At 45.7% G+C, this 25,245-nt stretch overlaps 1 protein-coding gene across 6 annotated transcripts in view; it reads left to right on the top strand.

The window, feature by feature from the left end:
* Positions 1 to 25,245, top strand: part of ARMC9 (armadillo repeat containing 9) — a 144,014-nt gene that overhangs the window by 92,103 nt on the left and 26,666 nt on the right. For 5 of the 6 annotated variants that reach the window (XM_084847731.1, XM_084847730.1, XM_084847733.1 and 2 more), the window contains 2 exons: positions 13,147 to 13,251; positions 15,651 to 15,766. In XM_084847731.1, coding sequence (XP_084703857.1) covers positions 13,147 to 13,251; positions 15,651 to 15,766 — 221 coding nt within the window. Of the gene's footprint in view, positions 1 to 13,146; positions 13,252 to 15,650; positions 16,265 to 25,245 lie in introns of those variants that run through there. The other variant, XM_084847735.1, reaches the window with a different exon arrangement.

Raw genomic sequence — 25,245 nt, 5'->3', positions numbered from 1 at the left:
TTCAGTCTCTCTTCATAGGGCTTTGTTTCCAGTCCCCTGATCATCTTTGTTGCCCTCCTTTGAACCCTCTCCAGCTTGTCTGCATCCTTCTTAAAGTGTGGTGCCCAGAACTGGACACAGTACTCCAGATGAGGCCTAACCAGTGCTGAGTAGAGGGGAACTAGTACTTCCCGGGATTTGGAAGCGATGCTTCTATGAATGCAGCCCAAAATAGCATTTGCCTTTTTTGCAGCCACATCACATTGTTGGCTCATATTCAGCTTGTGATCGACGACAATTCCAAGATCCTTCTCGCTCGTAGTGTGGTTGAGCCACGTATCCCCCATCTTGTAACTGTGCATTTGGTTTCTTTTTCCTAGGTGCAGAACTTGGCATTTGTCCCTATTAAATGCCATTCTGTTGTTTTCTGCCCAGCACTCCAGTCTATCCAGATCACTTTGAATTTTGTTTCTGTCTTCCAAAGTATTAGCTATCCCTCCCAATTTTGTGTCATCTGCAAATTTGATCAGCATTCCCTGCACCTCCTCCTCCAAGTCATTAATAACAATGTTGAAGAGCACTGGGCCCAGGGCTGAGCCCTGCGGTACCCCACTCGTTACCTCTCCCCAGCTTGAGAAGGTCCCATTGATAAGCACTCTTTGAGTCCGATTCTGTAGCCAACTGTGGATCCACATGATCGTTGTTTCATCTAGCCCACTTTGAGCTAGTTTGCTCATCAGGATATCATGGGGCACTTTGTCGAAAGCTTTGCTGAAGTCGAGGTATATGATGTCTACAGCATTCCCCCGGTCTACAAGGGAGGTGACTTGATCAAAAAATGAGATCAGATTTGTCTGGCAGGACTTGTTTTTGACAAATCCATGTTGGCTTCGAGTAATCACGGCATTGTTGTCAAGGTGCTTCCAGATGGATTGCTTTATGATCTGCTCCAGAATTTTCCCAGGGATTGATGTCAGACTGACTGGTCTGTAGTTCCCAGGTTCCTCCTTTTTACCCTTTTTGAAGATAGGGACAACGTTAGCCCTCCTCCAGTCATCTGGCACTTCCCCGGTCCTCCATGATTTCTCAAAGAGAATAGACAGCGGTTCTGAGAGTTCTTCTGCCAGTTCCTTTATTACTCTAGGATGCAGTTCATCTGGCCCTGGAGATTTGAACTCATTCAAAGTAATGAGGTGTTCCTTGACCATATGATACATATATGATGTTCATCTGAATCCTGGAGGCAGGGGTGAAATTTGCCAGTGGCTGAGGCCAGGCTGTGCTTCCTTTCTGCTCTGCAATCCCAAGGTAACTGGGAGCTCTGTAGTAATTCTGGTGTGTCTGTACCAGCATAACTGCAGTTATGGGAAATCCTGAAAAAATACTGGGGTGGGGTATAATTTATAAATAAAGCCACAACTGTGGGCTTGAAAGGGTGGTTTGTGAATGACAGGCCTCATGCTGTGCAAGGCACAAAAGAGGAGTTCTGTGGGTTACTTAAAGGGAAACTGAGCTTGTACTCTAGGAACAGACAAGGCAATAGCCTAATGACTTTGGGCAGAATCAGCCAAGAAGATCCCCTGCGCAGGCCCTGGTGCAGGTAGCAGGAGATGTGCAAGGTCCAAGGTCGCTCTTCAAGCTATAGAGTCTCTTTCATCCACCAGAATGGAAAGGAAGCCAATTCTCACCTTCACAGTTGACTCGTATAAGATCATGCTGACACTTCAATCATAGAATAGTAGGGTTGGAAGGGGCCTACAAGGCCATCGAGTCCAACCCCCTGCTCAATGCAGGAATCCAAGTCAGAGCATCCCTGACAGATGGCTGTCCAGCCTCAGTGTGGGAGAGCCCACCACCTCCCTAGTGAATTGGTTCCATTGTCAGACAGAATGGAACCAATTACCAAAATGACAGAAGCCATTTAACATTTTGTATATATGAAAGCCAGTTCCTGTGGCTCTGTCTCCATCTTTTTGGTGGCACAGAGGTGATTGTTTTTCAGATATCTGAAGGTGGTATGAATGAGCTATCATTGACTGTGATGCATGTTTCAAAAAAAAAAATTTCCCGCTATGATCTCAGTTCAAAATGATTTGGCAGGTTTTTGAAGCAGTATAAAAACTCACAGAATCTGTTTGACCAAAGACCATAGTGAGACAGAAAAAAAAAAAGATATTTGTACTACAGATTACAGACAGTTGCAATGACCCAGGATCCCGATTCACTCTGTTTTGTATTCCACAAGGCTCTGGGTTTCTGTTCCCAGGTACATCTTTTAACAGTACAGGACAGGTTTCCTTCCTTTTAGGACAGATTTCCTTCCTTTTAGGACAAGGGCTGAGAGCATTTCCTTTGGGTAGAGAAATACTTATCTCAGCTGACGAGCAGCAGCTGTATAGCTTCTGCATAAATTCATTCACATTTTTAAGGGCTGTTTGACTTTCTACCAGAAAACATCTGATGCACGTCCGTGACTCGTATCTGGCATGTGTGGTTTAGATTTATTTCTGAACCTTGTTCTTGTCTTGCCTACACAATAATCTTGCAAAACAGTTTGGATGCTGAGAGAGTGAATCCCATCCTTCAGGGCCACACTTTACTTCTGAGAAGGGATTTGAAACCCAAAACAACACACTGCCTAGGGGTAAAATCCAACATAAGTCCTACTTAGAGTAGAGCCATTGAAATGAATGGGACTTGTCATCAAGTGTATTGACAGTCATTGTGTGTGTGTCTGACTTTTGCCCTGTGGGGAATCTGTTTTTGTCAGTGAGCAAGATTAGGGGGTTACTCATTTTGGGAGGGGCAGGTGAGATGATACCTTGAAAAGGTCTTTCCTTGCCAGGGATGGGTAGTATCTCCTACAGTTGTGTGTATATTTTCTCAGTTTGGGAGTGATGCATCCAGCCAACAACCCTGGCTGAGCAGCCTTGTTTTAAAAACTAGTGTTTCTTTAGCCCAAGCCCAGCACGTGCAACGCAGTCCACAGGAAGTTCTCTTCAAGCCTCTGCAGCAGGGATGTAAAAAGTGCTGCCCACCAAGCTGTGTGTGGCATCTGGCCAGACACCCATCCAACTGTTGTGCCGGCAGCACTGCCTGTGCCTTGTTTGTCTCCAGCACCTCGTCACTGATTGGAGAGAAGCAAAGGAAGCAAAGGAACCCCTTCCTGGGGCTCTGATGAGAAGCCAGAGACAAGCAGCAATTGCGGGGAGGGGGTAGTGTGGGGAGGAGGCTGTAGCAACCCCGAAGCAGGTGTGTGTGTGTGTCCACTCTCACCCTCACCCCAGTATGTTTATGTGTCTCCCTACCCCTACCCCAAAGTGCATGTGTACGGACCTCGGACCGCCTGGCAAAACTGGATCCTCTGTCCACTGCATTCTTGTCTGGAGAGAAATACACTTCCATAAAATGCTGGGGAGCGGCCACCAAGCTATGCCTCTTATTTACAGTCAGGGCCAGAAATATTGGAACAAGGATAACTGTTTGGGCAGTTGGCCTCCGTACACCACCACATTGAAGTTGAAAGGAAACACACCCAGATGGGAGCGAAGTCAGGACTTCCAGCTGTAATTATTTTTATTTATTGCATTTATACCCTGCCTTTTTTCCTCTTGCAAGGAACCCAAGGCGGCTTACATTACATTATTCAAGGGGTGTGACAAAAGTGGGGCACTAACCATTCAGGAAGTACAGCCAGTGGCATACACACACACCCATTGTTGGTGGCGCATAAGTAATGGAACAAATGGCTGACAAGCAGCTGCATGGCCAGGTGTGGCCTGTTTCCTGGGTACCCCATGACCAATCAAGCAGATAAAAGGCCTGGAGGTGGTTCTGAGTGTTACATTTGCATTTGGTAGCTGTTCACTGGAACTCCCAACATGAGGTCCAAAGAGGTGTCTATGAGAGTGAAGGAGGCCATCATTAGGCCAAGGAAACAAAATAAACCTGCCAGAGAGATTGCAAAAACAGTGGGAGTGGCTAATACAACAGTTTGGAACATCCTGAAACAGAAGGAATTAACTGGCAAGCTCAGCAACAGCAAAAGGCCTGGCAGACCACGGAAGACAACTAAAGTGGATGACCGCAGAATTCTGCTCATGGTGAAGAGAAACCCTTTCACAACATCTAGCCAGGTCAAAAACGCTCTTGAGGAGGTAGGCATGTCATTGTCAACATCTACAGTCAAGAGACGGCTTTATGAATGTAAATACAGAGGCTTCACAACAAGGTGCAAACCACTGGTAACGCTCAAGAACAGAAAAGCCAGATTAGCCCTTGCCAGCAAACACCTAAAAAAGCCTGCCCAGTTCTAGAATAAGATTCTTTGGACTGATGAAACTAAGATTAACTTGTACCAGAATGATGGGAAGAGAAAAATATGGAGAAGGAAAGGAACAGCTCATGATCCAAAGTATGCCACATCATCTGTCAAACATGGTGGAGGCAGTGTTATGGCATGGGCATGTATGGCTGCCAATGGAACCGGGTCACTGGTGTGTATTGATGACCTGACTGTTGATAAAAGCAGCAGGATGAATTCTGAAGTGTGTAGGGCTATACTTTCTGCTCAGATTGAGCCGAATGCTGCCAAACTGATAGGATGCCGATTCATATTGCAGATGGATAATGACCCAAAACATACAGCAAAAGCTACCCAATAGTTTCTCAAGGCAAAGAAGTGGGATGTTCTTCAATGGCCAGGTCAGTCACCTGATCTCAACCCAATAAGAACATGCTTTTCACTTACTGAAGACCAGACTGAAGGCAGAAAGACCCACAAACAAGCAGCAGCTGAAGGCAGCTGCAGTAAAGGCCTGGCAAAGCATCTCGAGGGAGGAAGCTCAGCATTGGGTCATGTCCATGGCTTCCAGACTTCAGGCAGTCATTGACTGCAAAGGATTTTCATCCAGGTATTAAAGGCGATCCTTAAGTTTGAAATGGTGTTGGTTTGTTCCATTACTTATGAGCCACCAACGATGGGGGGGGGGGTGTATGCCACTGGCTGTACTTCCTCAATGGTTAGTGCCCCACTTTTGTCAAACCCCTTGAATTACAGCTGAAAGTCCTGACTTTGCTCCCATCTGGGTGTGTTTCCTTTCAACTTCAATGTGGTGGCATACAGAGGCCAACTGCCCAAACAGTTATCCTTGTTTCAATATTTCTGGCCCTGACTGTATTTGTTTGTTTGTTTCTTTATTTCAAATATATGTAAGCCACTTTTTAGGGAAAAACCCTCCCAAGTCAGTTTTCAGCATATAATTTTACAATATATAAACAAGAAAGTTTAAAACCATGAAACACCATAGTAATAAGATTAATAACTAATAAGAACCAGCAATAATAATGCAAAAAACCCAGCTAAATAGCAGCCCCTGCCACTAATTAACATGGGGACACAGTCTACCAGGACTTTCTCTTATGCACACTTTATTGAGACCTATGAATAAAAGCAAAAGATCAAATAATTACAGCTAAAATCACATCAAGTATAGAGCAGTCCAATAAAAACCTTATTTACCAGAAGGCAATAGCAAACAAATGGATCGTTGTTGTTGTTGTTCAGTCGTTCAGTCGTGTCCGACTCTTCGTGACCCCATGGACCATAGCACGCCAGGCCTTCCTGTCCTCCGCTCTCTCCCAGAGCGTGCTCAAGTTCATATTCATTGCATCCGAGATGCTATCTAGCCATCTCATCCTCTGCCGTCCCCTTCTCCTTTTGCCTTCAGTCTTTCCCAGCATCAGGGTCTTTTCCAGGGAGTTTTCTCTTCGCATTAGGTGGCCAAAATATTTGAGCTTCAGCTTCAGTATCTGTCCTTCCAATGAGCACTCAGGGTTGATTTCCTTTAGGATGGACTGATTTGACCTCCTTGCAGTCCAGGGGACTTGTAAGAGTCTTCTCCAGCACCACAGTTTGAAAGCATCAATTCTTCGGCGCTCAGCCTTCCTTATAGTCCAGCTCTCACAGCTGTTTATTTTTGCTGTGTGTATACACACTGGGGCTGTTTGCATGGCACAGCTGCACCGCCTGCGGGGGGGTGCGGCCGCCATTTTGAATATGCACCCTTGTTTGGGGATTGTCATGTCACGCGAAACCGGCGGGCATGGGTTACGCTAGGGCTTAACCATCACATAACCCACACTTGCTGGGTTTTCCCAACACAACAACCCCCGAGCAAGGGCGGCATATGCAACCTGGTGCCTGTGGGAGCTGTGGCTCTGTTGTTGTTGTTCAGTCGTTCAGTCGTGTCCGACTCTTCGTGACCCCATGGACCATAGCACGCCAGGCCTTCCTGTCCTGCGCTCTCTCCCGGAGCATGCTCAAGTTCATATTCATTGCATCCGTGATGCTATCTAGCCATCAAATGGATCGTTAGGGACTATTTAAAGGCCGGCAGTGCTGGGGCCTGACATGCCTCCTTCAGGAACACCCCTTGCTGACCATAGCGATCATGACAGGGGAAGAGAACTGCAGTGGAACCGCAAGGAGTGGGCAGATGGGTTAGTGAACTATTAGCCACAATACCTAAATGGAACGTCCATGTTCAGAGGCAACAGACCCCTAAATCCTAGACACAAGGGAGCAAGTAAGATTGAATGGCTGTCACTGTCATGCCCTACTTGTGGGCTTCTAGAGGAATCGTAGTTGTTAGGAGGAGTGTATAATGGAGACTGTGCCAGTACTTCAGCTGTAACGTTTCTGGCAGTAATTCTTTTCTTCTAACTGCACAGGTGTAATCCTTGACAATTCTAAATGCCACCAGGACTACTTGCAGGATAGGGCCCTTTTTCTAAGAAAGGAAATAATGGTTTGTTGACACACCTTAAACTTCAAGGCTTCAAGGTTAGGGACGTTGTGCTTTTGGAATGCAGGAAGGAATTACTTGCCATTGTGAGGCGGAATTGTGCAACACAGTGGTATGTATACGTCTAGGACTTGGCCTTCTGGAGAAAGAGCTGAAGGATGTAGAAGCATTCTGAAATCATGAGCCTCCACCCTATGGCAGCAGCTTTCAGCGGGACACTGGTCACGGAAGGTGTGAGTTTCTGCCTATGACCTTTCAGTCCGTGCTTTGGTTTGGCCAAGAGGCAGAGTGCCAGTCTCCTCCCTCCCAATCCGGGTCGAACAGGAGGTTTTTTTACTCTTGGTGATTATGATTCTCGTTTAGGGATGGTGAAGGTGCAGAAAATCCAAGTTGCAGTCCCTGCCGCTAATTAACATGGGGACACAATCCCCAGGACCTGTGCACACCTTGTTGAGGCTATCAGGGCACATTATGCTTATGCTAATCAGGAAACAGAAAGGGAAGGCACGAAAGAGAGAGGGAGTGGAAGGGGAGGAGGGAAAGTGTGAGCCCACAGCTTGTTCACGATCTTCCAAACTACCATTCGGAAGATAGTCTGAACTGAGTGTGATTGGCTCTGTTCATACATAATGCGAAGCCATGGCTTATGTTAACTCTGGTTTGTTGCTTTAGCTATGAATTAGCTTGCAGACAAGCTAGCAACCCACAACTTGTTTCTTTATTTCTGGTTTTGTTTTCTCCCTCCCATTTTGCCAGCATTCAGGACAGGTTCACCCTATTTCAGGGCAGACAGCAACAAAAACAAGCCAGGGATATGCCATGGTTCTGGGTTCAGACATCACGACAAACCATGGCTTAAACAAGCCAGACCTTCAAAGGACCAAAACAAACCATGGGTTCTGTTTGTATTTTTTACCTGGTTAACAAACCATGACTTGCTTGCTGGGATGGGTTCAGCCACAACAACAAGCCAGATTTCAACAAACCACACCATGGTTTAGCGCAGCCTTCCCCAACCTGATGCCCTCCAGAGGTGTTGGATTGCAGCTCCCATAATTCCCAGCCATCACGGCCAACTGGCTGGGAATTATGGGAATTGCAGTCCAGCACATCTGGGGGGCACCAGGTTGAGGAAGGCTAGCTTAACGATATCTGCAAATTTCTTTTTCTTCACATATTCATCCCTTGTTATCCATGCCTTTTCCTTTCCTCCCTTCCTTTCTCAGTCTTCATCAACTTTCTTTCCCTCCCTCCAACTTTTAAACAGTTGAAATTTAGACTGCAAGCTCCTCAGGACAGGGGCCTATCATTTTGGCTTATGTGCCAGGCCACTGATGGCATTGTACAAATAACAGCATGTTTTAAAAAATTGTTATACTTGGTGAGTTTAATTCCCCATCCACCCCACTCCCTGCTATATGCAGGGGGGCTCACAACAGTGGAGGTTGGTGGCTCTGATTTCAGCAGTGCTGTGGTTCTATTCTGGGTTTTAGTCAAAACCAGCCAGACCTCTAACAGAGCTATCCAAGGTGTTGAACCCATTTTGAGGATAGGGTTGAGCTCCTTGGATAGCTCCTTTAGAGTTCTGGCTGGTTCTGCCTGAAACCCAGAATGGAATCACATCCCCACCAACATTGGAGCCACCAGCCTCCACTGGCTCACAAAGATCCTGTATAATGTTTGATGCAAATAGGGAATGAATATAATGTATGTGGCATGTCTGCCCAGCATTTTACATGTATAAATAACTGACAAACTCTTGACGGTAATTTCTTTGGCCAATGTCGCTTAACTGTTTTGAAAGAGTGTTTTGTCAGAGCAGCAACAGGCGTGAGTTAGATTCAGTGGGGATTTTTTTGGCTGGTTGCCCCTCTCCGCATCTAGTTTTCCTGTTCTCGCAAGGCTCGCCTTTGCAGACGGCCCCTCTTGAAAGCCAGTGTGGAATTTGGCCCTTGCCGCTTGAAGGGCAGGTTTAAATGCTCCTTTGTATATAAACGACAGAGTAACCCGAGTTCACATGTTCAGTTTCTCTCTTTCGGCCTTTTTCGTTCTGGAAATGATGATAAAACAGCCTTCCACAACCAGGTGCCCTGCAGATGTGTTGGACTCCAGTTCCCACCATTGGTCATTCTGGCTGGGAATGATGGGAGTTGCAGTCCAACACATTGGGGGAGCATCAGGTTGGGGAAAGCTGTGTCAAAACACGTGCTGTTAAGGATTGTTTTCTGTTTCCTTTTAGCACTTCTTCGTAATTGAATTAGGGCAGAATATGTAAAAGGTCCATAGCTACCTTGATCATTAACTGGGTGTTCCCCTTGCCAAACATCCTGTTTTGAGTTGGATTGGGCCCCATCGACCTCTTTTCTGGAGCAGCGTGGTTGTCCTCACTTCTGTGGTTGCTTCGGTGCTTCTTCCTGGTAACGTTGGAGAGGCAGTATGGTACAGTGGTTAGAGTATTGGGCTAGGAGCTGGGAGTTCTGGATTATTCAAAATTTGAATTTCAAATCCCCGTTGCTCAGCTATGAAGCTCACTGGGTGACCATCTCCACCATTCACTGCCTTCACCATCCCTTAACCTAATCTCCCTCACAGGGTTGTTCTGAGGGTTGATTTATTTATTTATAGCATTTTTATCCTGCCCTTTAGCCAGAAAGGCTCTCTAGGCAGTTTACAAAAACAAGAAATCAGACAATCTGTGCCCACATGCTTACACTCTAAAAGACATGACACAAAAGGAAAGGGGATTGGGAGGGAAGAGGAAAAAAGCAAAATTTAGGCACTAGATTCTTAATTGCAAAGTTCGGCAGGTCATGGGTACAGTGGAAGAGCTGCTGCTTCCCCTCCTTCTGATGGCCTCAGAGGCAGGGGAAGATGACGTATGTCATCCTGAGCTCCCTGAATAAAGGGTGGGATAAAAAATACATTAAATAAATTAATTTGCATCCTCGATGTGAATTGCATAGTTACTTACTATGCTAGGAACACCTGCCACATTGAGATATGGGTCTCTAGCATATTAGGTAAATCTGAGGTTTCTTGTTTCAGAAAATTGCTTTCACCCATATGCAAATTTAGTTAATTAGTCACAAACATTTTTGTCAGTTAATTGATTACAAGTTCTTTAATTGCATTGCAGCCCTAGCTGGAATCAGTCCTTGGCATTTTGCAGTTAGCAGTGAGGAAAATACAGCTTATCGAACAGCTAGGGATGCAGCAAGGTTGGGCCTGTGCTATTGGTGTCCCAGGACCAGGATTTCCTGTGTGTGTTCTTCAAAATTATATTTAGATGGCCAGGTTTTTCCAAGGTTATGTTTATGGGAAGTCAAGGTGGATGTAGTATACGTGATGGCTGCAAAACCATATCCTTGAATCTGGTCATAGAATCATAGAATAGTAGGGTTGGAAGGGGCTTGCAAGACCATCGAGTCCAACCCCCTGCTCAATGCAGGAATCCAAGTCAGAGCATCCCTGACAGATGGCTGTCCAGCCTCATGTTGAATGCCTCCAGTGTGGGAGAGCTCACCACTTCCCTAGGAAATGGGTTCCATTGCCGTATTGCTCTAACAGTCAAGATGTTTTTCCTGATGTTAAGCTGGAATCCGCCTTCCTGTAACTTGAGCCCATTATTCCATGTCCTCTGGGATGATGGAGAAGAGATCCTGGCCTTCCTCCCTGTGCCAACCTTTCAAGTACTTGAAGAGCGTGATCCTATCTCCCCTCAGTCTTCTCTTCTCAAAGCCAAACATGCCCAGTTCTTTCAGCCTCTCTTCATAGGGCTTTGTTTCCAGTCCCCTGATCATCCTTGTTGCCTGCCTCTGAACTCTCTCCAGTTTGTCTGCATCCTTCTTAAAATGAGGTGCCCAGAACTGGACACAGTACTCCAGAGGAGGCCTAACCAGTGCTGAGTAGAGGGGAAGTGATTTGGAAGCTATACTTCTATTAATTATTAAAGAGCATTTGCCTTTTTTGCAGCCACATCACATTGTTGGCTCATGTTCAGCTTGTGATTGACAACAATTCCAAGATCCTTCTCGCTTGTAGTGTTGTTGAGCCACGTATCCCCCATCTTGTAACTGTGCAGTTGGTTTCTTTTTCCTAGGTGCAGAACTTGGCATTTATCCCTATTAAATGGCATTCTGTTGTTTTCTGCGCAGCGCTCCAGTCTATCAAGATCACTTTGAATTTTGTTTCTGTCTTCCAAGGTATTAGCTATCCTGCCCAATTTTATGTCATCTGCAAATTTGATCAGCATTCCCTGCACCTCCTCCTCCAAGTCCTTAATAAAAATGTTGAAGAGCACTGGGCCCTGGACTGAGCCCTGCGGTACCCCACTCGTTACCGCTCCCCAGTTGGAGAAGGTCCCATTGATAAGCACTCTTTGAGTCCGATTCTGTAGCCAACTGTGGATCCACCTGATAATTGTTTCATCTAGCCCACTTTGAGCTAGTTTGCTCATCAGGATATCATGGGGCACTTTGTTGAAAGCTTCGCTGAAGTCGAGGTATATGATGTCTACAGCATTCCCACTGTCCACAAGGGAGGTTACTTAATAAAAAAATGAGATCAGATTCATCTGGCAGGATTTGTTCTTGACAAGTCCATGTTGGCTTCGAGTAATCACTGCATTGTTTTCAAGGCGCTTGCAGATGGATTGCTTTATCATCTGCCCCAGAATTTTCCCAGGGATTGATGTCAGACTGACTGGTCTGTAGTTCCCAGGTTCCTCCTTTTTACCCTTTTTGAATACAGGGACAACATTAGCCCTTTTCCAGTCATCTGGCACTTCCCCCGTCCTCCATGAATTCTCAGAGAGAATAGACAGTGGTTCTGAGAGTTCTTCTGCCAGTTACTTTATTATTCTAGGATGCAGTTCATCTGGCCCTGGAGATTTGAACTCATTCAAAGTAATTAGGTGTTCCTTGACCATACGCCTATTGATCTCAAGCTGCAATCCTGTCCCTTTAACCCGGACTTCACCTTTGCCAGGGGAAGACTGAGCCAAAGTAGGAAATGAGCACCTCTGCGTCTTCTTTGTCAACTGTTATCATTTTGCCATCCTTATTTAATAGCTGAACAACCATTTATTTCTTCTGTCTTTTACTATGCACGTAGCTGAAGAAAGCCTTTTTGTTGCTTTTAGCATCCCTCGCTAACCTCAGCTCATTCTCAGCTTTAGCCTTCCTGTCACCATCCCTGCAATTCTGTGCTACCTGCCTGTACTCTTCCTTTGTGGCTTGTCCTTCCTTCCACTTCCTATATGTGTGCTTTTTCGTTTTCAGGTCATCTCTTAGCTTTTTGTGAAGCCACATTGGCTTCTTCTGTTGTCTTCCACCTTTTCTTCTTGTTGGAATGGTTTGTAATTGTGCCTTGAGAATTTCCTTTTTTAAAAGCTCCCACCCTTCTTGGACTCCTTTTCTCGTTAGAGTCGCTTGCCATGGGACCACTGTCAAACACTTGCAGAGTGGGAATGGACGGTGATCTCAAGCAGAAAAGTGGCAGGGAGAAGGCAGTGCCCAGTGCCTCTTTTGCCCATTATGACACGACCCCTTCATATCCGGTTTCCGCAACTGCCCTCGTCTTAGAGCCTAGCCTGGAAAAAACCCATCTAGGAAACACTCCTATCTGGATCGACGGTCACCACTGAGCCTGGGGGTGATCGCCTATCCAGTGCAGGGCAGAAGGAGTGGTGAGGAGCGGATCTCCCCCTTGCTCCCCCTGCCCTGCTTTCACAGCTAGACAGCTGATTTCGGCTGTCTAGCTGCGGGACCTCCGAGCATGGGAAGTGGCAGCTGGACAGCACATAGGATGTGTCATACCGGCATTTCCAACCGCCCCGCCCCGCCCCCAGGAACGCCCCATTTTCACCGCTCTGTGCTGCTTTTCCGAGCACGGAACACAGGTCCAGTCTGCACTGCCTATGAGGAGGTGCGGGAGGGGTTGGTGGTTGGTTCTCCGGGAGCCGACCTTGGCTATCCTATAGCCATCTAGCCACTGACTAGCGGCCATAAGATTGCGCCCTTAGTTTTTAAAATTACATTTGCTCATTTTTTAAATTATGCATTGCATTGCACCAAGTGGAGCAGAAATAATAGGATTCATTACCTTGCAAATAAAGAGCAATTTGCCAATATTCAGAAAAATATTAACAAAAAGGCAATGGGCAAAGCCAGTGGGGTACATCTTTAATACGTAGTTTCCACCACACTTTTGATATCTTCATCAGGGGAAACTGTTCAGCAGCTAGAAAGGCAGGCACAACATTGCTGCTCCTTCTGGCATTCCATTGATGGTGCTCTATTCCCTTGACCAGAGAACTGGTCTGGCTTGGGGTACCTGACTCTCTGCTGCCTTGTCATGACAGGAGGACCATAACAGCATGGAAGCTGACCTGGACAAAGACGAAGTGTTGCAGCCTCAGCAGGGGGAGCTCTCGGGCGAGAAACTCTTGACCACTGAATACTTGGGAGTAAGTACCAGCTTTGGGGTCAATTCAGCAACAAGGGTGACTTGGGTTTCATTGACTGACATTTTAACATGACTGGGGCATGCTGCAGGACTTGTCCCCAAAGCCATTATGCACCAGGGCTAGTCCTATGGAACAACAGCCCAAGGCAAATAAATACACTGTTGTCAGGCAAATCCAGTAACCTTTGCAGAATGATGTCTTGGGTCTCAGCTCATCAAATCAAACTCTAGATCAGGGGAAAACAGGCTTCTTGGGCTGTGGGCACATGTGGCAATTTGAGAAGCTGCCCTGGGCACCAGCACAAAATGGCTGCCATGGGAGGCGGAGAAAAGGGCCAGTAACCTGCCCAAAAGACTGAGCCCAAGGCAGAGGGGGTCTGAGCCCCAACACACTGAGCAACTCCTTTGTACTCACACTTTTCAGCACCAATAGAAACCTATTTCATAGCAGTCCCAGTTGCCGGTAAAAAGCGTGTTTACAAAAAAAGTGGGAGGGGTGGGGGACCTTGGCAGGCACAATTGTACCTGTGGGTACCACATTGCCTACCCCATTCCAGCTCTGCAGGAAGGGTGAACCACCAGGTCAGACACAAAGAACTGCTCTGCTGGGTCAGACCATGGATCCCTCTAGTCAAGGGTCCTCTTTCCAACAGTGGCTAACCAAATGCTTCCAAGAATTCCACAAGCTGGGCTTGAAGGCAAGAACCCTCTCCCATTGTTTGCCCTCCAGCAACTGGAATGCAGAGGTAAACTGTCTCCAACCCTAGAGGCTCCATTTATTGCTCATAAGAGTGAATTGTGGTTGATAGACCTGTCTTTCTCTAGGAATTGATTGTTTTATCTGCCTCTGAATTGTTTTATGAAGCCTTTGTTTTAGTGTTTTATCGTATTTGTATTTTGGTGTGACTAGTTTATGCTTGCAATATGGTGGTGAAGGACGGTCTAAAATAGTTTTAATAAATAATACTAATAAATCAATTTGCCCAGTCCCCGTCTAAAGCTATCCAAGCCAGAGACCATCACCACATCTTGTGGCAATAAATTCCATGTTAGTTGCAGGCAGACTGGAGTGGAAAGCCAGACAAACAGAAAGCAGCCTAGAGGCCTAAGGCAGTAGCCCCACTGGCAGAGAGACTAGGGCATCGAAGACAAAGCCTTCCTGGGTTTCCCAGGAGGCCAGCAGCTGGTCAGCAGGCAACAGATGGAGCTGAGTTACTAGAACAAACAGGGAGAGAAAGTCTAGCCAGGACTTGATGCTGACAACCTGATATTTAGCCATAACACCCGAATGCTTCCTTTTATTATTTAAAGTGTTTCTATACCGCTTGACATCCGAGGATTTTCAAGTGGCTTATATAAAAACACATACAATAGAATATAAACATCAATATAAGAACAGTGTGTGAAATACCTTAAAACCATGGCAACAAAATCAGTAAAGCAGAGCAGTGTCATGGAAGTCAAGGGAAGCCTGAGTGAACAAATGCATCTTCAAGAGGCACTTGAAGCGCACCACAGTTTCCTTTTGCTGGTTACAGGATTGGCTGTCAGCTCATCTCCGCTTAAAACACAACTTTGCTATGCCACATGGAATTGATCTCTGGGTTGTGTATTGCATCATCTATCCTTAGAATGATGGTGGCAGAATAGGGGAGTGAACCCCATCCACCTCTTCCCGCTAGTGCAGGATAAATATTTTCCCAGCATGCGTTGTCAGTCATGCAAGTTTATAAAGCTGCCCTTTCCTATGAGGTGACCTTTTAAACTGGAGAAACCAGAGAATGAACCCAGGACTTCCTGCATACGAAGTATGTGCTCAGTTTTGCCATGAACTAGTTTCATGAGAGTAAGAGGAAAAGAGGCAGAAAGAGAAGAATTTTGTGAAGAAATGATGACTGCTTATTAATTTCTATATCACTAACTGCTTGTTTCCAAATGTGGGAGCCTCATTTACCTTGTTATGACATGTTCCTTTTCTCTTAATTCTGTAACAGTTGTTGCTCTATTTATTTATTTTTTTAAGCAAAGCATAGACTTTCTTCTGAGCTATCACCTCTTCTCCCAAAGTTGAGGTAAACTTTGGTTTTGGTCATAGCGAACCAACACAGATCATCTCGACTCTCTAGGACATAGAGTAGCCTTCCCCAACATGTCGCCATCTGGATGTGTTGGACTGCAACTCCCAGCATTACCAGCCAGGAGTTGCACTCCCACACATCTGGAGGGCAGCAGATTAGGGAAGGGTGACCTAGAAGGAGAAGGTTTGATCCACTTCTTCCCTGCTTCATCTGATTTCTGGACAACTACTAGCATGGATTCAGGCTGCTTTCCACTCTCTGGCTGCCTTTGTATTTCTGCCCTCATCTCTCCAAACTGTGTTGTTTCCCCTGCTTGCTTTAGATAATGACCAACACACCGAAAGCAAAGAAGAAGCTGATTCCCGGCATTCACCAGAGTGTTGATGAACCTCTCCAAAGACCCGTGACACCCGGCTATCACAGGGCTGCCTACCCGACGTAAGTCTGAGCAAACAAGCCAAAGGTTGGACAGTCTTTTACTTTAACCATGACTCTCATTCAAAGAAGTGTAACTCGGATTCATGGAAAGATGCTGATAAAATAAAATCATCCATTTTAGACAGGAGATTGCCCGTATTTTGTTATTTTAAGAATTCTTATTCAGAATTATGGGTGCCTGGAAGATTTAGCCAGGATAAGCTAGAAATCAGCGGTCAGGGCTGTGTATCTGCTTTGACTCCATGAGAGCCAGCATGTGGTGCAGCATTCAGCTGTCCAAGAATGTCAGCTTCCTTCCTTCCTTCCTTCCTTCCTTCCTTCCTTCCTTCCTTCCTTCCTTCAAGTTACTAGCCCTTATTGCTGTGAAGATGATGCTTGACATTGTGTGGACAATGCTTGTTGAATTCTCTGAAGTCAGTGGGGTGCCTAAATACTTCTGGATATTGTGGGGGGGATTTCAGTACCTTGCAAAGTTCCTTGCCCCTCCCCATGCCTAGCAAAAACAGAATGAAACAAAATTGTAAATAGTATAGAATAAATTATGCAAAAATGGCAGAATTATGCAAACACAGAATTCGTGGCGTTTAGATTATCCAGATCAGCCTTCCCCAACTTGGTGCCCCCACCCCCAATATGTTGGGTTATAACTCCCATAACCCTGGCCAGCAGATGCACGGGCTATGCAGGCTGGAGGTTATGGGAGTTGTAGTACAACACAGCTGGAAGGCAAGAAGTTGGGAAAGGCTGGTCTAAATGTAGAATTTTACACACACACACAAACTGTGGAATGTGCACATATCCTTGTCTGTGGTATATCCATATATTTTTTTTATTTTATTGCATTTATATCCCGCCTTTTTTTCCTGTTTCAAGGAACCCAAGGCGGCTTACATGATCCTCCTCCTCTCCATTTTATCCTCACAACAACCCTGTGAGGTAGGTTGGACTGAGAGTCTGTGACTGGCCCAAAGTCACCCAGTGAGCTTCCATGGCTGAGTGGGGACTAGAACCCAGATCGCTGGGCTCCCAGTCCAACACTCTAGCCACTACCCCACACTGGCTCTCTGTTTATAACGTTGTATGCAATTGTGGTCCCTCCACCACAAAAGTACTATCGCAAAGTTGACAAAGGTATCAAAAAAGACCAACTGAATTGATTCATTGGGTAGATCCTCTTCCTTGGGGATGTGTGTGCTTATATATTTGGGGCTTTTTTAGCTAGGAAGGAAGACTGATAGGTTGTCCTGCTTCAGGTGGTGTGAAGATAGAGAAGCTAGAAACCAGTAAGGGTCAGTACCAGAAGCAAGGTCTGAGGGCAGTCCAGATAGTCCAAACACACAGGATCCTGCAGGGAGCAAGTTAGCCAGGGAATGCGAGTCTGGGAACTAGATAACAGATGTTGTTCCAGCAACTCTCTGCCTGAAAGAGAAGGCTTTTTAGAGGCCCACCCAGGGCATAGCTGCAGGCCATCTGAGGAGAGTCTTATCCATGAGTAACCCTTTCCTCATGGAGAGTCTTTATTTCTCAGTCAGGCACTTCTTCACCTGGTGGCCAATCGAGCCTACACCTTTAGGTGCTTGCATTCCCTCGGACTTGGTGGTTGTTCAACGTCCACCTCAAAATCAGAGAAGGGCTCTCCACGCCTTGAGAGAAAGATTGGATTGCTGATTCCTTGGATTCCTGCATTGAGCAGGGGGTTGGACTCGATGTCCTTGTAGGCCCCTTCCAACCCTACTATTCTATGATTCCCCCGAGAGCCCAGGATCCCCCTGATCTACCTCAGGGTCCTTCAAAACAAGCTGCTCCTCCATGACATTTGGTTCAGGTAGCTCTAGCTCATCCTCCAGAGCGGGTTCTTCCCGAGGGGGCGTGACACTGGGGAGGCAAGACAGAGATGGCAATCGTGACATGGAAAGTCAGTCAGAGTGAGTATGGAGAAAATAGGTTCAGTACCAAAGTACAAAAACTCTGGGTCATTCATCCACTAACTCTGAAGTGCAAAAGGTTTAAGACCATCTAAGGGAATTGTGTTTTTGACTGTTGAAAGGGTTAGAGAGAGAGAGAGAGAGACACACACACACACACACGCACACACACCCTTCTCCTTGCTGCTCCTCTGCTAAAAAATGGCCCTTTCCTTAGACTGCTTTTGGTTTAAAAGAGGGTTAAACACATCTGCAGATGGCCTGTAGCCTGTGCCTGAGGCAGAGTCACTAGTCCATGGAGTCCATGGCAGAGGTGAAACTTGAATCTAGATCTCTTGCATACAGGCTTGGAAGTGCTAGTTCGTTATGAGGGATTTTAAGAGAGAGAGAGAGAGAGAGAGAGAGGATGCATGAGAGGTCTTCTGGGAAGGGGTTTTTGGGCTCCACAACAGCAAGGCCAGAGGCGTTTATTGGAGCAGGTGGCTCAGTGTGGGGGAGGAGAGAAGGTTCCAGGATGTATCCTGGCAGTTCAAGCAGAAAGGTGCAGAATGCAAATTCTTCAACAGACTTATTGTTACTCCTTCGTTTGAAAGGATTATGGGCAGATCTTTTGCTTTGAAGCCCCATGGCTGTCCATTTGGCTATGCATCCAATTCATATTTCATGCTGCAGCCTTTTTGCCCATGCCACAAAACATGCCCCAATGATATTTGAACCTTTTTTGTGTGAGACTCTCACAAGCCCTGATCTGGTAAGGATACTCTGATATCTTAACCTCTGCATACAAGACGGCAGGCAGACTTGCCGCAGTGGTTGGTGGTGGGAGGAGATGGCCACACCCTGCTCTTTAAGTGTGGGTAGATGTGGATAGCTCCAGCAAAGGGGAAGAGCATGGCTTCCATAGAATACAAATGCAATTAAGACTAAGGCTTAAGTTCATGAAATGAGAGCACGGTGCAGAGAAGAACGGAATGCTTTCTGCTTTTTGCCTCCTAATTTTTTTTAGAAAGAAAATAGCGGGCACCTGAGGGAAGCACAAAGCCACTGAAGAATGTACATTTTTGTAATTAAAAATTCACAGAATTGTTGTGGGTAGGGTGTGTGAATTCTGTTACTGGTCACCAATAGCATTACAGAGAGGCACTATCCAGAAATTTTTGCACAACCATATTCTGTATAGCATTTCCCCTGGAATGAAAGATTGTGCTTCGGATGCTATGATAACCTCATGTGTAACCTCAGGGGCAGGTGTGTGGACACGGCACACCATGTTAACTTGATTTGCCCTGTAAAGTATCTCAATCTATGTGCATACTTATGGATACAGAACAAGAGAAATAATTCCTAACTAAAGAAACACTTGGAGAAAATATAATTTAAAAGTTGGGAGAAGATAGGTTGCTGTTCTATGAAAGCTCCACTCCTCATAAAGCTAAGTAGCCAAAATGGCCAGTACAAGCTGGAAGAACAGTCTGGATTATGGAAGGATTGGCCCTCATCTGGCTATTTTTTAAAAGTGTCTTCACTCGTTTCTTTGGTGACATTTCCAGATACAGTTGGTATTTCATTCCACCATGCATGGCAGGCAGAGGGCAATCTTAAACCTGCATAAACCTAAACAAGAAGCATGGGCATAGCAATTGTTGATTGCTATTCCTAGCAGGTAGGTCTTTCCCCATTTTTCTAGAAGGTTTGAAGCAGAAGTTTAAGAGTCCTTCATATTAAATATTAAAATATTGTGGATTATACTTGTAAAAAGACCTTATGGTTTAAACATCCCCACCCACTGCTACTCAGTCCACTTTCTGCCTTTCCTTTTAGAACAACACATACGTTGTAGGTTAGTTTAGGTTTCAAGAACCTCCTTTCAGTTCCCCTTTTCTTCTAGTTACCTTTATTTTGCTATCACGTTCAAGAAATCTAGGAGAACCTAGAGAAAGGAACAGCCTGTGGGGAAATAGTAGAAGTAGCTAGATTTTTTAAAAAATGCTCTGGAGAAGCAACAAGAAGTGGATGTGCTCTGCGGTTGCTCTCTGTGCTCATATCTCTTTCTCTGAATTGTTCACAGTCTTACAAGTGCAAATCAATAGAAGAGGTGAGACACAAAGTGCTCTCAGACACAGGCTGTGAAGAAGCAAATCGACATCGTAAACATTTCCTACAGGACAGTGCAAAATTAGTCACTCCTGTACCTGAGACAGACTCCCTTAGAGCACACAATCTCTTGTGCAAACCCCAAATGTCTGGGGAACTATAAGCAGCCTTCACTGACCTGGTTCCCTCCACATATGTTGGACTGCAACTCCTGTAATCCCACAGCCAGCTACAGTCAAGTTTATCTTACAAACAAGCAAAATTTGAAGTACAGAAGCTAGAAGAGCAACATCAAGCTGAGTCAGAAGTGGGAAATGCTGAGGTGAGGAAAAATGAAGTAGAGGAGACTCCTTGGAAAAGGGTGATAGTTAGGAGTGGAAGAACTAGAAGCCCCTCTGCACCAGTGGAGGCAGTGGAACTATGGAACCATTTTCAGGTACTTGAAGATGAGACTGGAGGACAGTCTGCAGAGGAAGAATTACAGGGGAACCTGCATGAGAGCGAGCAAGAGGCTGAAGGTCAGTCAAGCAGAGGTGATGAAACCAAGGCCTACAACAAGAAGAGAAGAGTAGTAGTAGTGGGAGACTCCATGCTGCGTGGGATCGAAACCCAGGTACGTCACGAAGACCCGTGGACTTGCCATGTGTGCTGTCTCCCAGGAGGACGGATTAGAGACATGACTGAAGGGTTGCCTACACTCATAAAGCCCACTGACATGTATCCCTTTCTTCTCATCCATGTGAGAACAAATGATACTGCCAAGAGGAGCTATGAAGAAATCACGTCAGACTTTGACGCTTTGGGAACGAAATTCAAGAACTTTGGGGCCCAGATAGTTTTCTCATCCATCCTTTCAGTAGTTAGAAGAGCAGTAGAAAGGGAAAGAAAAATACTCCGGGTGAATGATTGGCTACGAAGGTGGTGCTGACATGAGAGATTTGGATTCTGGGACCACGGGCTATACTTCCTGGAAGATGGACTGTTGGCAAGGGATGGGCTCCACCTCACAAGGGTTAGGAAGAATGTGTTTGGCCACAGCATGAAGAACTTCATCAGGAGGGCTTTAAACTGAATCCTGTGGGGGTGGGGGCAACAATGGACAAAGGCTCATGCACCACAACGGAGAGCACAGCTCTAATAGTGCCCAATAATAGTCTTCAAAAACACGTAGAAAGAAAGCCAGACAAGAAAGCACATGGTCTTCAATGTCTATGTGCTGTCAAGGGCTCCTTGGAGGGCTCTCAATCTAATCCAGTAGCCAAGTCCAGACACAGACAAAGGGATTCTTTTCAAAGCTTTATTCTTCTTTTACAACTTAACAGCTCTACAGGTAGCAACTAGATCTGAGCAGCAGCATCCCTATGCCCTAAGTTAGAACAGTTGGTCCCCGTTTGAAGGGCAATTACTGGCAGACCCCTGAATATAAGGACTAGGGAGAATCCCTCCCCTTTTCCCTTGGATCCTCTGGGCGCAACCGTTCTTTGAGCGCAAACCATTTGGCGCCGCTCTGTGCGTCTGCGCCGCGCATCCCCCCCAGTCTGCTATCTGTGCTGAGTCACTCCCTGGACTGCTTTCTAAACTAGGAATGTGGGTGGGAGGAAGCTCCGTCAGCTGTTGGTCCTGGGAAAAAAAGAGCGCGCTCCTCTCCCGAAGGAGCGACTGCTCTTCCTCAGCATCAGAACTACTCTGGGATTCTATGGGCTCAGTGTCCACCCTGACATGTACTAATGCCCAGAGTGTGGGAAACAAACAGAACGAACTGTAACTCTTAATACAGGAGGGAAATTATGACTTGATAGGTGTAACTGAAACTTGGTGGGATGACTCCCATGACTGGAATGCAGCAACTGAGGATATAACTTGTTCAAAAAGAATAGAAGGAACATAAAGGGAGGTGGAGTCACACTATTTGTTAAAAAATACATATCTCTGCACAGAAATACAACACGATGAGCTTAGTAGCCCCATCGAGAGCATCTGGGTTAAAATGAATGGAGGAAAGAATAAAAGGAACTTGGTGGTCGGAGGCCACTACTGGCCACCCAGTCAAGAAGACGAGGCTGAAACTTTTGAAAAGCAAATTTGCCAGTGTTTCAAGGAAGCATGATGTAGTAGTAATGGGGGACTTCAATTTCCCTGATATTTGTTGGGAGACAAATTCTGCAAAACATGGCCCCTCCAGGAAATTCCTGACTTGTGTTGCTGATAACTTCCTTCTACAGAAAGTGGAGGAAGGAACTAGAGGATCGGCTATCCTTGACTTGATCCTAACCAACAGAGAAGACTTAGTGGATAAAGTAGCAGTTACAGGAACTCTGGGGGAAAGTGACCACGTTATACTTGAGTTCTTGGTTCTAAAGGAAGCAAAAGCTGAGTGTAGCCAAACACGTACCCTGTATTTTAGGAAAGCCAATTTTAATACACTCAGAACAATGATCAGTAAGGTCCCATGGCAAGTGACTCTAATGAGAAAAGGAATCCAAGATGGGTGGGAGTTTTTAAAAAAGGAAATTCTCAAGGCACAATTACAAACAATTCCAACAAGAAAAAAGGTGGAAGACAACAGAAGAAGCCCATGTAGCTTCACAGAAAGCTTAGAGATGACCTGAAAACAAAAAAGGACATATATAGGAAATAGAAGGAAGGCCAAGCTACAAAGGAAGAGTACAGGCAGGTAGCACAGAATTGGAGGGAAAGTGTCAGGAAGGCTAAAGCTGAGAACGAGCCGAGGTTAGCAAGGGATGCTAAAAGCAACAAAAAGGCTTTCTTCAGATACATGCATAGTAAAAGACAGAGGAAAGAAATGGTGGTTCAAGTCTTTAATGAGGATGGCAAAATGACAACAGATGTCAAAGAAAATGCAGAAGTGCCCAATTCCTACTTTGGCTCAGCCTTCTCCCGAAAGAGGGTCTATGACCCCGCTGGCAAAGGCGAAGTACAGGCTGAAGGGGCAGGATTGCAGCTTGAAATCGATAGGCATATGGTCAAGGAACACCTAATTACTCTGAATGAGTTCAAATCTCCAGGGCCAGGTGAACTGCATCCTAGAGTAATAAAGAAACTGGCAGAAAATCTCTTGTCTATTATCTTTAAGAAATCATGGAGGACAGGTGAAGTGCCAGATGACTGGAGAAGAGCTAACGTTGTCCTTATCTTCAAAAAGGAGGAACCTGGGAACTACAGACCAGTCAGTCTGACATCAATCCCTGGGAAAATTCTGGAGCAGAGTATAAAGCAATCCATCTTTAAGCACCTTGAAACCAATGCAGTGATTACTCGAAGCCAACATGGATTTGTCCAGAACAAATCCTGCCAGACTAATCTGATCTCATTTTTGGATCACATAACCTCCCTTATGGACTGTGGGAATGCTGTGGACATAATATACCACAACTTCAGCAAAGCTTTTAGCAAAGTGCCCCATGATATCCTGATGAGCAAACTAGCTCAAAGTGGTCTATATGAAACGAGCCGGTGGATCCACAGTTGGCTACAGAATCGGACTCAAAGAGTGTTTATCTGTGATATCTTCTCACACTGGGGAGGGGTAATGAGCAGGGTATTGCAGAGATCAGTCCTGGGCCCAGTGCTCTTCAAAAATTTTTATTAATGACCTGGATGAGGAGGTGAAGGGAATGCTGATCAAATCTGCAGATGACACAAAATTGGGTGGGATAGCTAATACCCTGGAAGACAGAAACAAAATTTAAAGTGATCTTGATAGGCTGGAGCGCTGGGTGGAAAACAACAGAATGACATTGAATAGGGATAAATGCCAAGTTCTGCACCTAGGAAAAAGAAACCAACTGCACAGTTACAAGATGGGGGATACGTGGCTCAACCACACTACAAGCGAGAAGGATCTTGGAATTGTTGTCGATCACAAGCTGAATATGAGGCAACAATATGATGTGGCTGCAAAAAAGGCAAATGCTATTTTGGGCTGCATTCATAGAAGTATAGCTTCCAAATCACTTCCCCTCTACTCAGCAGTGTTAGGCCTCATCTGGAGTCCTGTGTCCAGTTCTGGGCACCATACCTTAAGAAGGATGCAGACAAACTGGAGAGGGTTCAGAGGAGGGCAGTGAGGATGATCCGGGGACTGGAAACAAAGCCCTATGAGGAGAGACTACTGGGCATGTTTAGCCTTGAGAAAAGAAGACTGAGGGGAGATATGAGAGCACTCTTCAAGTACTTTAAAGGTTGTCACAGAGAGGAAGGCCAGGACCTCCTCTCGATCATCCCAGAGTGCAGGACACGTAATAATGGGCTGAAGTTCCAGGAAGCCAGATTCCGGCTGAACATCAGGAAAAACTTCCTGACTGTTAGAGCAATATGACAATGGAACCAATTACCTAGGGAGGTGGTGGGCTCTCCCACACTGGAGGCATTCAAGACGAGGCTGGACAGCCATCTGTCAGGGATGCTCTGACTTGGATTCCTGCACTGAGCAGGGGGTTGGACTCGATGGCCTTGTAGGCCCCTTCCAACCCTACTATTCTATGATTCTATGACCCTTGTAGTGCTCCATAGCATTACAGGTGTAAATTTATTTCCTTATTTTTTCTGCCGTTACTAAATTCCGCAAAGGGTAGGGCGAGGACAAACTGCTGATTTGGGGGGAATTTCTTCCCTGGGTGTGCAGCCTGCAGGGGTGTGTGTGCAAAAATGGCCCTCGGACTTCCCACATTTGCTCACCGCTGCTCTCGGCTGTCCAGCTGGGGATATTCTAACCCTGTTGCTAAGGTCCCCATTTAGCCTAGCTCTAGAAGAAAATTAAAAGATGCTTTGGATTTACTTGCCCCAAACCCAGAAGACAGAACTTAACAAAACCTTGTGAAATATTCTAAGAACCCAAGGGGTAGCTTAGCAACCATACAGTCTTAGTGCATGGGGAAGGTTTCAATGAGAAATTCCCTTTAAAAGCCATGTAGCTAAAAGTCCAGATATGTTTTATTTGGGAAAATGGGAAAAAGGAATAAATGAGGAAGGCAACAAACTCACACAGATTCGGAATAAGAATCAATAAAGTCAATCAAACTTAGCTACTACATTTTACCTGCTTGAGTAGAATCTTGGGTTTCAGAGCATGTGCAGAATTCCTTGCAGAGAAGAGGGTCTCAGAGATGGTATCTTTGGACTCTTGGTAGGTGATACCAGAAAGATAAGGAGCAAGGATGAAGTCTGATGTTTTTATGGGCAGCTGACACCAGTGAAAGCCAGACCCTTAGCAAAGATGAACTGTTGTTTTGCCTGATGTCAGTGGTCTAGCTAGCAAATCAGAAAATTTCTTAAAGCAGAGATGCACAACCTCAGGCTTGGGGGACAGATATGGCTGTCTTGGGGTCCCAGTCTGGCCCTCTAGAGCTCCACAGATGGCCACACTCCCCCCCCCCCAATTTGGTGGTTTTCTGGCTTTTCTGCAGTTTCTTCCCCATTCTAGAAGGCTGACATTCCTCT

Source organism: Heloderma suspectum, chromosome 3 (assembly GCF_057233095.1).
Source record: "Heloderma suspectum isolate Gila_16-S chromosome 3, 16-S_ref, whole genome shotgun sequence".
In the NCBI taxonomy this organism is placed as follows: Eukaryota; Metazoa; Chordata; class Lepidosauria; order Squamata; family Helodermatidae; genus Heloderma; species Heloderma suspectum.
The sequence above is the reverse complement of the archived record's forward strand: the minus strand, read 5'-3'. Positions and strand labels throughout refer to the sequence as shown.